The sequence below is a fragment of the Ricinus communis genome, chromosome 4 (assembly GCF_019578655.1).
Source record: "Ricinus communis isolate WT05 ecotype wild-type chromosome 4, ASM1957865v1, whole genome shotgun sequence".
Taxonomy (NCBI): Eukaryota; Viridiplantae; Streptophyta; class Magnoliopsida; order Malpighiales; family Euphorbiaceae; genus Ricinus; species Ricinus communis.
The window spans coordinates 22098880-22113114 of NC_063259.1; the positions used below are offsets into that span (position 1 = coordinate 22098880).

A 14235-nucleotide genomic window follows, 5' to 3' on the forward strand; every position below is an offset into this window, starting at 1 on the left:
GCTAAAAATTCTTTTTTTTTTCAGTGTTGATACAATTATGAAATCATTAAATTAATACTGGTTGTTCGAATATATTATGATTAGGATAAGATTTTTTATTTTTCTTTTTTTACCTTATATCATCATGCCGCATGGGAACAAAATAAAAAACAAGGTTGGAGAAATTTTTATTTAGATAGCTTGTAAGAGATTTGTATTTTAGTGTTCGATACTTTTAATACATGCTTCATCGTTTAAAATTTATATATAAACATGTGTTCTTTATCTATTGGGTATGGTAAATAAGTTAGTATATAAACACCTTAGACAGGTTTCTTTCAAAATGTTAAGCAACTCACTCCTATGTCGGAGCTAGCTAGTTTGTGCATCTTTTTTGTCTTTGCTTCCCTTGATTAAAGAGAAGAGACAGCAACGTCTTGGCATTCATGGGAAATATCATGCTGCAAGTGTGAAAAACACACTCACAGTTGATGCGATCACATATTTAAATGTCATTGTATAATAAAGCCATTATTTCAAACGCTTGTTATGCGCACGCAGTATTTATTGTGAATTGGAATTGGTTTGCTAGTCTCTGCTTGCCCTGTACATGAATAATCAAAACAGGATTGCCCTTGCCTTGTACAGGTAAACTTTTATCTTTAATAATTTTTTTGGTGTTTAAAACTGGTTTTCTGGGTTGTTTGCTTCAATGATTGAGTAATTATGTATGGTTTTGTTTTGCTCTGTTCTTGCTTGTTTGATTATTAATCTATCTTTTCTAGCTAGAATCATGATACAGGCTTATCGTTGTTGCATATCTCAACTTCAGCAATTTGTAACTAAAAAAAATTATGGTTGCATGAATTATTGGCCTATGCTCTTTTTGGTTTTTACATTACTAACATTCTTTTTAATTTCTTCTTTTGTTTAATTCTCTCCTAACGGAGTGTTATTGCAGGGAACACAGCTTATTAACTTGACATAGAGCTAAGTTTGTGATTCTCTCTGTTAATTTAATTATTTATTTACTCTAAATCAATCAACTGAGATTTTGTTTACCCTTTGAACAGGTTAGATTGGCATTTTAATTTGGTTTCAAGGAAAAACAGAAATACATAACAGTAGTAATGAACAGTCTGTTTGAATGTTCAGGGAGTTTAATAACACGATGCATATTTGGCGTTCTGTCCATGGGTCCTATCCCCGGTCATCTTTCCTTTCTAACGGATGGAAATCGGAGGTTTGCTAAGAAGGAGAATCTGGAAACAGGGGCTGGTCATAAGGCTGGGTCTTCAGCTCTTATAACCATACTTAAGTACTGCTATGATTTGAGGGTGAAGTATGTAACTGTCTATGCCTTTAGCATTGAGAATTTTAACAGGCCACCTCATGAGGTTCAGACTGTAATGGATCTAATGCTGGAGACGACTGAGGGTTTGCTCAAGGAAGAAAGCGTAGTCCATCAGCATGGGATTAGAGTACATTTTATTGGTAATTTGAAGCTTCTAGATAAGCCACTTAGGGTTGCAGCAGAAAAGGTTATGAGGGCAACCTCCAAAAATACAAAGTATGTGCTTTTGATTTGTGTAGCTTATTCATCATCTGATGAGATAATACATGCTGTTCAAGAATCTTGTAAGGAAAAATGGAACAAAATTGAGCATTCTAAAGTTTCCAGGGGTGAAGTTAAAGTAGAAGTTGGTAATAAGAATACAGACAATGCCACCACGTGTGGTGCTCGAGAAATCTGCAAAAAGTAAGCAGATGGTGCGACTGAAGGAGTTGAAGAGATTTGCAATGAACATAGTGTCACTGCGAATGCTAGCCAAAGATCAGGTTTTGGAGACAAATGGGATGATGAAGGTCAAGCATTGTGGGAAACTAGAACTGGCAATCGAGATGAAGAAAGGGCGAAGATGCAATCTCATTCTATCATAAAACAAGTAGATGTCGAGAAACCCATGTACATGGCAGTAGCTCCTGACCCTGATATACTGATCCGAACATCGGGGGAGACCCGTCTGAGCAACTTCCTACTTTGGCAGGCTAGTAACTGCCCACTGTATTCTCCGGATGTACTGTGGCCAGAGTTTGGCCTACGACACTTGGTTTGGGCGGTACTAAACTTCCAGCGTAGTCATGCTTATTTGGAGAAGAAAAAGAATCAGCTATAGCTTCTTCTTTATTTCAATTTTTCTCAAGGTATTTGGAGGAGGAGGTTATAAGAATTATGCAGCTTTACCAATATTCATATTGCAAAATAATATGCCCTCACATCTAAGGGATAGCTGAGCATATATTTCTGAAAGCTTGGAAAACTCCAGCATTGATTTCCTGACATTGTTCTGCAGCAGTCAACTTTAGAAAAATTACGATTTGTCTGTTCCTTTCAAATTGATGATTTGGCATGGATTCCCCCTACTCCCTTAGGAAATCAATTACTTAAACCTCAACATTTTAATAATTGAATTGTTGAATCATTCCTTTTATTATTATTATTATTATTACTCACCGTATAACAGAGTTGGCTAATAATCTTATTAGAAACTAAATTAAAATTAATAGGCTAGATTTGATTTTGATAATAAGTTTAAAGTACAAAAATTCTTTTGATGATTAAACCTTATTTCTAATGATTTTTATAATTATTATTTAGCATATCAAGTCTAAGAATTTATTTCAAATAAATTCTATTTATAATTTATTTATGAATAAAATATATTTTTAATAAGTTTAAATAAGACTGGCAATTAATATACATTTTAACATTCAACAAGTTCAATAAATTCTAAAAGCATCACCACCACTATACTTTAATTTTTTTCTTTTAAAGATTTATTTAATAAAATAATGAATTATTTAGTCTCTAAATAATATATATTTGAAAAGTTAAATTTTAATCTCTATTTTAAATTCTATAAATTCACTCTAAATCTTTAGACACTTAATTAATTATTATTTGTAATTTTTATATTGGTAAAAATTTAAAAAAATAAAAAAAAAAGTTAGAATCGTCCATACTTACAAGAGTAAAATGTAAAGAATTTATTGAATTTAAATATAATTCTTTGTTCAATTAAATCCCAATTAATAACACCATCAACATTTCTATTAATAATGCTGCTTCCTTAAATTTGCATTTTTCTGCTTTTTTCAGAAATAAAAATTAAAAACAAATATTCTAAACTGTTGGCTATGTAACCACACCTGATTGAGTAATTAATGCAAAATCAGTTTAATTAATATCTCATTATACAACTTGTTATCCACTTTTCTTAAGCTAAAACTGAAACACAAATAATCATTAGCAGAACAAAAAAAAAGATCTTTTTAAGAACATCAATTAATTATATATAAAAAACTTAACTGGTGCAAGGAAAATCCAAATGCGGTGTGAACCAAATGAAGGGTGCAGGGCATTTTCTGCTAGGATAACCCCGTGTGATCTTCCCATCCTTGAGCCAAAATATTCCTGATTCACGGGCTACAAATGGATCAAAACTGCTGCAATTCCTATAATCTGTGTCGTCCAAAAAGTGAATGCAATTTCCTTTGATCCCTTCGAAATCTTTGGCTGAAACCGACACCGACGACCCTACTCCTCCGACGAATAGCACTTGGTCGTCCTCCAAGCAATCCATCCTACGCATCTCCTCAAATTTTCCGTCGCGATCCACCACCTTATATACCTCACATTCGGTTGCTTGAAGGTACTCAAATACATCAGCATTATCATCGCCACCGCCACCGCCACCGTCATTATTCAACGTAATCTTAGTCTGCAAAACGTCGAAGTACATGACAATCTGTAACAACTCACCCCTGGATTCCACCAGGTAAGAGTTACTTAAACCATTTCTGGTAATGGATTCCACCGCATACGCGCCTTTGAAGTCATACACTGCTAAATTCACCTTTTCAACCGAGACATGACAAGCATGGAGAACTAGTTTAATGGGTATTGTCCCCAAGTTTAAATCTATAATAGTATTATCATCGTACCCAAAGTGTGAGAACAGCACATAAAGTGTTCCTTTGTGAAATGACATGTCAATGAACATATCTTCCGATTGAATAGCAATCCATTTGTCATCATATGGTTTGCAAATCGCCAGAACTTCACCCTGATTTAAGATGGCTACGACAGTGCAATTACATGGCAGGTCTTCATCCTCCTCAAGAAAATATAAGTCGAGCTTATTGATGAAATATGAAAAATTATATGCATCTTTCTCTTCTTCTAGGTATTGGTAGTAGGTTGGGATTGTAGTGATGGAGGGAAGCGGAATAACCTTTGCTGACATTGGGTTTAGTAGAAAAACTTGTGGGTTCTTTTTGCTGCCCTTGGCAATGAAAAGCCAACCTCTGGAAGAACCAAAGCACCACCCTCCTTCAACAGATTTGGGGAGACAGTAATTATGTATTTTACGTTGAATCCTGTCAAAGAAGCTAATTACCTGCTGCTGCTTGCGACGAGAGAACATCATCGACCATATTGAAGACTGGTTCGGAGTAGGAGAGAGCATCAACAATGGAAACTGAGGAGGAACTGGAATCTCCTTTTCCATAGATAAAATTCTCCATGGCTTGCAAACCAAGCAAATTCTTGTACGATCAGTAACATCTAACCGTTGAATGATGAGCCTCATCACATCATCAGGAATTTGACGCCAGTCAGGTTGCAGGTCACTGGCGGCGTCATAATAGACATCACCATCGTAGGAATAGGCATTATCAGGTTGGGATTTTCCTGATTGAAGGGAATGGGTATGAGCTGGGAGTGAAATTTTAGTGCCCATGACGAATGACTTGCTTGCTTGCTTTCCCTGCAACTCCGCCTATTTATAGTTACAGAGAAGTCCTAATTGTAATATAATCCCCTTCCGGCTTTCAGTTTCGGAATAGGAAAATAAGATGCTATTACTTATTTAATTTTGCTTTTAGTAGGTAAAGCAAATTCCTTTTTCTATTAGGAAATGTATTTCTTTTAACTAAATTTTATACATTTAGGTATATATATCATGAGATCTAAAGAAAAATATATTATATTACCACGAAAAGAAAAATAATATATAAAGAGAGAAAATAGAGTGAGAGAGATAGTGAGAGAAACACTTTCCCTATTATATTCTTATCTTCCTCTTGTAAGTTATATTTTTTCAGTTCAAAACTTTCAAAGTTTGTTTAAATTTTGTATATTTGTTTCAAAGTTTATGTTCAAAGTTTGTGATTATCAATAAAGTTTATCTTCTTTATCTACCTTTTAAGATTTAACAAGCGTATGCTCTGTGCTTGCCTTGTCTGATGATCCTGCACACCAGAAACTTGTTGATCTGTCAAAATAGAGAAAAACAGTACGCTTGTTAAATCTTAAAAGGTAGATAAAGAAGATAAACTTTATTGATAATCACAAACTTTGAACATAAACTTTGAAACAAATATACAAAATTTAAACAAACTTTGAAAGCTTTGAACTGAAAAAATATAACTTACAAGAGGAAGATAAGAATACAAGAGGGAAAGTGTTTCTCTCACTATCTCTCTCACTCTATTTTCTCTCTTTTCTCACTATATTTCTTTTTCTTTGAGCGACTTGAAGAATAGAAGAGACTCTTCTTCGTATTTTTCAGTCTGCCTTCTACCAAGGAGGACTTCTCTTTATATAGAGGTCTTCAAGCTTTGGATGCTGCTTTTCGAGCTTTGGATACCTTACTTAGTGGAGTAAAGATGATTCCACTTGCTTTGGAGCTTTGTGATAATGCTATCCGTCTTTTGAGAAAGTTGTCGGCCATTCTTTGAAAAGAATCTTTTGCTTTTCATTTGTCTTTTTCTTTTTCTTTTTCTTCTCTTTTTTTATTTTATTTTTTATTTTTATTTTTATTGGGCTTTTGGCCCAATATAAAAATATCTTGGGCTGCCATTTCTGGTTTTCAACCCACGGGCTTTACAAGGATGTCATTTAATGGGCTTAAAAATCCCAAAACAATCATCCTCGTTTGAATCACCATCTAGGTCGATTGCCACCGAGCTGGTGCTGGAGGAGGAAGATGAGGCTTTTGATTTTCCTTTGGAAGAGGCGGTTTTTGACAATTGTTTGATTAACTGTAAGAAATCCTCTTCTGTTTGGGCTACTGCAAGCTTTGGAATTATAAAGGATTTCTGTGCCAGGAAAGTGGTTTGTTCTTTTGGAGGTGGCAAGAAGCTATTTTTTGAAAGGAAGCTTTGGACAGATTTGAGGGATAATTTATCTTGGTGGTTAAATTTTTCCCACCATTTGACTTTGAATCTACGGGTAAGAATGGTTTCTCCATCTGGTGATTGGTTGAAATGGAAATACAAGACACAAACCCAAGGGAGGAAAAAGTTTGAACAAAATAGAAGTAACGGGGGAAAACATCTTTCTATTTTGTTTGGCTTGTAGTTGGCTTTGAAAAGGTTGAACAAAGGTAGGACTTCTGAAATTATAGTTTCAGGAACATTTCCATAGTAATTGCACCATTGTTTAAACCAATAGGAGATTTTTGAAGTTTGAATCAAGCTTGTATCGAAGTAGAAAAGCCAAGAGTGGCTTTGTCCTTCGTTTTGGAGAAGAAAGGTATTAAACCAGGCTTACTGGTAATCCCAGTAGTTGAAGGAGGTATTGAGGTTTGAAGGGTAGGTTCTTTGAAGGAAAGTTAGGAAAGACCTTGGAGAGTGTAAATCCATTCCCCAATCTGTTGGGTGAAAGATTCTTTGAATAGTGCATGTAGAGTATGCAGAGTCTTTATGGTCTTTATATTTTTTGAAATGTTTGAATTTGGCAGAATCAATTATCTCAAGGATAGACTGGTAGTAGGATTGAGACTTTGAAACATTCCAAGGTTTGAAATACCATCCTGGAGGAAAAATCTTTGAAATAAGTTTTGAGGGGCTTTCTATGCAGAATCCTTCCTCAACTGTTAAAATGTTTTAAAAACTTTGTTTTTCTAAATATTCGTTGGATTTAAAACGTTTTGTTTGCGAAAAAACAATTTCTTGAGAGTTTGGCTTTGAAATGCTCTTTGAACTTTGAGATAGGCTTTGTGGGAAAATTTCTATCTCAGTTTTTTGAAAAGGGATAGAGAGTATACCTTTACCCTTGTTGGAGGAGGAGGATGACTTTGGAGATGCTTCAGGTTGAGATTGAATCATTTGCTTTGAATATTCTTCAACCCTTTTTAGGAATTCAGGGTCTTGCTGTGCAAGCCATTCCTGAATTTGGACTTGTTGTTAGACTGGATCAGCTTTGCATTGATCAATTTCTTCCTGGATGATTTCGGTCCAGGTTCTGATGGGCTTTGAAGAAGAAGGCAAAATTTCCTTCTTTGGGCTTTGGACAGGTTTTGAACTGGCTGTCGATTTTTCTTCTTTTGATTTGGATTTTCTCGGCATTTTTCTTTCACTCCTGTTTTTGAAGAAACTCTCTGGTTAGAAAGTCTGGGATAGAATTCGAATCTCCTATGATATATCCAATTTCAAAATAAAAAACAGAAAGAATATCTTGCCATCTAGCAAAAATTTGTTTGAAAGCTATATTTTGAACATCTTTTTGTAAAACTTCTTTAGCAGATTTGCAATCAATCCTCAAAAGAAATTTTTGATTTAAAAGATCGCTTTGAAATTTTGAAATGCATAAAACTATTGAAAGAATTTCTTTTTTGATAGTTGAGTAATTCTTTTATGTATCATTCCAGTGTGCAGAAGTGAATTGGAAAATACATTCTTTGTTATTTTGGACTTGTTTAAGAATCCGACCATAACCCAAGTTTGATGCATCAGTTTCAACAATTTTGAATGCAGATGGGTCAGCAAGGTGTAAACATGGAATTTCTAAAACTTGCTTTTTTATACTTTGAACAATCTTTGTATGCTCATCGGTCCATACAGGGGATTTTTTCTTAACCTATCATGGAGGGGCTTTGCAAGACAGTTTAAATTTGGATAAAAATCCATAACATAATTTAAACTACCAAGAAATCTTTGTAATTGGGTTTTTTCCAAAATTTTATCTGGAAACTTTGAAGTGAATGCAAGAGACCTTTCAATTGAGGTGATAGTTTCCCGACAGATATAGTGTCCAAGAAATCTAATTTTTGATTGAAATAGAGATATCTTGGATTTTGAAACCACTAAACCACTCTTTTTAACAACATAGAAAAATGTTTCTAAGTGTTTGAAATGTTGTTCTATGGAATTTGAAAAGATTAACACATCATCAATGTAGACAATGCAAAACTTTGAATAAGGATTAAAAATATCATTCATGATTTTTTGAAATTCAGAAGGAGCATTTTTCAATCCGAATGGCATCACATTCCATTCGTACTGGCCAAATAGAACTGTAAAAGCAGTTTTGTATCTGTCTTTTGGATGAATCTGGATTTGCCAAAATCCTGATTTCATATCAAACTTTGAAAAAATGAATGCAGAATGAAGCTTTTGAAGAAGATCTTTTTTGTTTGGAATTGGATACCTAATCCACTTTAGGGCTTTATTCAAAGGCTTATAATTGATCACCAACCTAGGAGTTCCTCTTTCTATTTCACTATTCTTGTTGAAGTAATTTCTTTTAAAACATTAATGAAGTTTTCAGGAACATTTTCATAGTAATTCCACCATTGTTTAAACTAATAGGGGATTTTTGAAGTTTGAATCAAGCTTGTATTGAAGTAGAAAAGGCAAGAGTGGCTTTGTCCTTCGTTTTAGAGAAGAAAGGTATTAAACCAGGCTTGCTGGTAATCCCAGTAGTTGAAGGAGGTATTGAGGTTTGAAGGGTAGGTTCTTTAAAGGGAAGTTGGGAAAGACCTTGGAGAGTGTAAATCCATTCCCCAATCTGTTAGGTGAAAGATTCTTTGAATAGTGCATGTAGAGTATGCAGGGTCTTTATGGTCTTTATATTTTTTGAAATGTTTGAATTTGGCAGAACCAGTTATCTCAAGGATAGACTAGTAGTAGGATTGAGACTTTGAAACATTCCAGGGTTTGAAATACCATCCTGGAGGAAAAATCTTTGAAATCAGTTTTGAGGGGCTTTCTGTGCAGAATCCTTCCTCAACTATTAAAATGTTTTGAAAACTTTGTTTTTCTAAATATTCGTTGGATTTAAAACGTTTTGTTTGCGACAAAACAATTTCTTGAGAGTTTGGCTTTGAAATGCTCTTTGAACTTTGAGATAGGCTTTGTGGGAAAATTTCTATCTCAGTTTTTTGAAAAGGGATAGAGAGTACACCTTTATCCTTGTTGGAGGAGGAGGATGACTTTGGAGATGCTTCGGGTTGAGATTGAATCATTTGCTTTGAATATTCTTCAACCCTTTTTAGGAATTCAGGGTCTTGCTGTGCAAGCCAATCCTAAATTTGGACTTGTTGTTGGACTGGATCAGCTTTGCATTGATCAATTTCTTCCTGGATGATTTCGGTCTAGGTTCTGATGGGCTTTGAAGAAGAAGGCAAAATTTCCTTCTTTGGGCTTTGGACAGGCTTTGAACTGGCTGTCGATTTTTCTTCTTTTGATTTGGATTTTCTCGGTATTTTTCTTTCACTCCTGTTTTTGAAGAAACTCTCTGGTTAGAAAGTCTGGGATAGAATTCGAATCTCCTCTGATATATTCGATTTTAAAATAAAAAACAGAAAGAATATCTTGCCATCTAGAAAAAATTTGTTTGGAAGCTATATTTTGAACATCTTTTTGTAAAACTTCTTTAACAGATTTGCAATCAATCCTCAAAAGAAATTTTTGATTTAAAAGATCACTTTGAAATTTTGAAATGCACAAAACTATTGAAAGAATTTCTTTTTTGATAGTTGAGTAATTCTTTTGTGTATCATTCCAGTGTGCAGAAGTGAACTGGACAATACATTCTTTGTTATTTTGGACTTGTTTAAGAATCCCACCATAACCCAAGTTTGAAGCATCAGTTTCAACAATTTTGAATGCAGATGGATCAGCAAGGTGTAAACATGGAATTTTTAAAACTTGCTTTTTTATGCTTTGAACAATCTTTGTATGCTCATCGGTCCATGCAGGGGGACTTTTTCTTAACCTTTCATGGAGGGGCTTTGCAAGACAGTTTAAATTTGGATAAAAATCCATAACATAATTTAAACTACCAAGAAATCTTTGTAATTGGGTGTTTTCCAAAATTTTATCTGGAAACTTTGAAGTGAATGCAAGAGACCTTTCAATTGGGGTGATAGTTCCCCGAGAGATATAGTGTCCAAGAAATCTAATTTTTGTTTGAAATAGAGATATCTTGGATTTTGAAACCACTAAACCACTCTTTTTAACAACATAGAAAAATATTTCTAAGTGTTTGAATGGTTGTTCTATGGAATTTGAAAAGATTAACACATCATCAATGTAGACAATGCAAAATTTTGAATAAGGATTAAAAATGTCATTCATAATTTTTTGAAATTCAGAAGGAGCATTTTTCAATCCAAATGGCATCACATTCCATTCGTACTGGCCAAATGGAACTGTAAAAGCAGTTTTGTATCTGTCTTTTGGATGAATCTGGATTTGCCAAAATCCTGATTTCATATCAAACTTTGAAAAAATGAATGCAGAATGAAGCTTTTGAAGAAGATCTTTTTTGTTTGGAATTGAATACCTAATCCACTTTAGGGCTTTATTCAAAGGCTTGTAATTGATCACCAACCTAGGAGTTCCTCTTTCTATTTCACTATTCTTGTTGACATAGAAAGCTGCACAAAACCAGGGGGATCTAGACTTTGTAATCAAACCTTTCTGTTCTAGGTCTTTGATTTCTAATCTACAATGGCTTTCTAAAGACTCATTCATTTGGATGGGTCTTGCTTTGGTAGAAATTTGCTTATCAGAAAAATCGTTTTGTATTTGATCTTGGATTCTTTTTAAACCCATATCTTGTTTCAAATGAGAAAGCTGGGTTTGTTTTTCTTTGATCAAAGCATTTATCTCAAAATTGTAAATCAAGTGGGCTTTAATGAGATTGAGATTTCTCTTTTTAGGTTTTTCTATAAAAGGAAAAACTATCTTTGAATCTTTAGCTTTAAAGATAATACCAGCAGTAGTTACTTTGAAAGGAGTAATAAGATTGATAAAGGGAGTTCCCAAAATAACCATTTGCTGAAGATCTTTTGTAAGAATGAAAACATTTTTTAAAGCAATGTTATTATTAAGAATTGCGGCTTCAGTTTTACCCGCAATCTTAATCTTTGAACTATTGGCTGAAGTTAGCCTTTCTTTAGTATCTTGATGATACCTTTTAAGAATTAGCTCACAGTTGATACAGTTGAGGTCTACTCCTATATCAAACAAAGCGATGGTTTCTATATGGAAATCACCAGGGAAAACAAGCTTTATTTGGATCAAATATTTTCTTGAAGTAATTTCTTTTAAAACATTAATGAAGTTTTCTGGAACATTTTCAGAAACTTCAAGATTTTAAAAATTATTTTCCTTTTCAGAATCAGAATCACTATTCTGTTTGGAGAGGATCAGACTTTGAAGCAAAACAGAATCATTTTGTTGTTTTTCTTTCAAATCTTTGAGCTCTGTTTTGATGGCTTTGATTTCTTTTTGAAGTTCTTGAACGGTAGGAAGAGGATTTTTCAGCTTTTTTTCTTTATCCAAAATCATAGTAAGATCATAAGTATTCTTACTAGAAGAAGGGACAGGGGATTTAGTTTTTAAAATCTCTTTCAAAACCTGTTTTTGGATTTGAGGATCATTAATATGTTTCACGGCTTCAAGAAGAGCTTCTTGTTGCCTAGTGAGCATATTAATATTCTTTGAAATACTTTCAGAATCTGTTTCAGAATAATCGGATGAGGTTTTGATTTCATCAATTTGAAATTCTTCCTCACTATTCGAGAATTCTGATTCAGATGAATCAACTAGAAGAGTAGAAATTTTTGTTAAAACTTCTTCTTCTATTTGGAGCTCATGGAGTTTTTTGGAAAACTTACAATACTTTGAAGTATGGCCTTTCTTGCCACATTTAAAGCATGTAATTTTGCTAAAATCTCTTTTGGAATTTTGTTTTGGAAATTTAGAAGAAGATGGCTTTTTGTAGAAATTCTCCTTATTTTTAGGAGTCTTTCTATTTTTGAAAAATCGTTTTTTCTTAAAAGATTTGAAAAAATCTTCTTTGCATTTCCCTTTGCAGGTAGTAGAGGGCTCTATGGGATTATACTCAAATTGATTGCAAAAACTACCTAGTTCTTGCCTAGTCTTTTTCATCTCCCATTTGAGCTGTCTTTGGAGCTTAAGGTCATGGCATATCTTTAATCCTTCTTTCTGGGTGAGGCTGACTAATTCACCATAAGTGTAGAAATCATAAGGGATTTGGCCATTATGGGCTTCTCTTTTGGTATTCCTAACTCTTTCACCTAGAATCTTAGGTAAACCAGCTAAGAACTTCTCTTTCCAGAAAGGTTGGCTTGAATCTTCCCTAAGCATGACTCTAGTTAGGAATGTGTCTTTGTAGGTTTGGAAATTGCTAAGCTTTTTGCAGGTAAGATTGCTGAGGAGCTCAGCATTCTTATCTTTCAGAAGAGAAGAGTCTCCTATGAAGTGAAGGGAAATCGTGAGGATTAAGGTTGACACTGCATCCTCAATTGGATTTCCTAATTCATCTAAGATGGGGGTCCCTTCTATTGTGGTTTGGATGCACCTAGGATTTGGAGTTGTTGTGCTTGTGTGAGATGGTAATCCCACCATCCTTTAAGCTGGCCTGAAAACCCAGCTATGAGGAGTTCAGCAATAGCTCTATCAGAGGTACCGCTTTGGGTTTTGTAAGCATTGGCTGCCATGGTCATCTGCTGTAAGAGACCAAGGATATTGTATTCTGACATTCCATCTATATTCCATTTATAGACGGAGGAGGAATTGAATCTAGACTGGGTTAGGATATTGTTCCTATTTTCTATTCCTAGATCTGGAGCAGTACTCATAGGAGTATGCCAGGTTAATCTAGGGGCTTGCCATCCCAATCTGTTGATGTTGGAAGGTTTGTTAATGACACTTTCAAGCTCTGAATCATTGGATTCATCGCTTTGGGCTTGATCTAAAACACTGATATTCCTACTGCTTTGAGGAGTATCTCGCACTAGATTTTTGGACGACTCAGAGGTTGCTAATTTACTAAGCTATTCTCTGATTGTTCTAGCAAACTCAGTTTGCTTTTGAAATTGATCTTGGCTAGGCTTTAAGATTTGGTAGGGTTTGAAGACTGGATTTTTGAGCTTTTCTGACTGGTTTGTCTCTTTTGGATGCTCAGTGCTAGGGATTGGAGAGGTGAAGACTATAGGAAGTTTTTGGATCTGGCTTTCTATCCTAACAAGCTGTTTTCCTATTGTGTTAAGATAGGTGTTCGAGAAATTGTTCTGTTGAACAATATTCTTGACATTCTTTTCAAGATCTTCTCCTACCAGTTTGTAAGGTGTAGCCTCTATCTCATTCTCTCCATAAGGAATGGTTATCTTCCTAAGGGGAGGATGTTCAGACTGGATGGTTAGGTTTTCTCCGACCTTCCACTCTGGAGTCTTATTCCTTATTGTGACAGGACTAATGAGCTTATCTTTGAAATGATAAAGGATACCATTTTCTTTGCAATAGATTTGAAACCAATCAAAAAATTTTATTTGGACTTTGTTTTGGATGCAAAATTGATAATATCTTTCTTGAATACTATCATTTTCTTGTAAAAAATTCTTAAAAAACCAAAGTTTTTTAGAATGGTTTTTCTTTGAATAGAAATCTTCATGTAAAAGGTTTTTGTCAATTTGAAAATCTTTTGAAATCATGTTGATTTCTGCTTCTAAATTTTGTGTTATGGCGGATGGTGATGGTGAAGAGGGGGTAGAGACGATCTCTATATCCTCATCATCTTTCTTTGGTTCATTGTAGACTGGTCTGGGGATATTGCTTTGGTAATCAACATTCTGAAGTATATTGTTTGTATTTGGTAAATCAGATATTGAAAATCGGGGTTGTGTTTGAGATGGAGTTGGTTCTTTGTAAGGAGCATAAATAATAGAAGGTATTTTTGATACCCTTCCAATATCTATGGTCGATGTTGAAGAATCATCATCAGAAAATCTAGAAAATATTGATTTCCTGTTGAATGTAAGCTTTACTTTTCCATCTGGGAATTGGGTTATATTTTTAAGATTTGTATTTGGTTCTGTTTGCTTTGGGGATTCAGGTTGGGTTGCACCTTCAAGGATCCATTCTTCTGGAAGAGTGATG

General features: G+C 34.3%; 1 protein-coding gene and 1 pseudogene across 1 annotated transcript; one reads left to right on the plus strand and one right to left on the minus strand.

Moving 5' to 3' along the window:
* The first annotated feature begins 209 nt into the window (after positions 1-209).
* Positions 210-2424, plus strand: LOC8289712 (annotated as a pseudogene).
* Positions 2425-3344: 920 nt separating this feature from the next.
* On the minus strand, positions 3345-4781 carry LOC8289713. The gene has a single exon (XM_002532176.1). The coding sequence runs from the start codon at positions 4779-4781 to the stop codon at positions 3345-3347; it is 1437 nt and encodes a 478-aa protein (XP_002532222.1).
* Positions 4782-14235: the final 9454 nt, after the last annotated feature.

What these genes read in the sequence shown, in the direction of transcription:
- LOC8289713 (XM_002532176.1), bottom strand. Translation starts at nt 4,781, where the DNA reads ATGGGCACTAAAATTTCACTCCCAGCTCATACCCATTCCCTTCAATCA.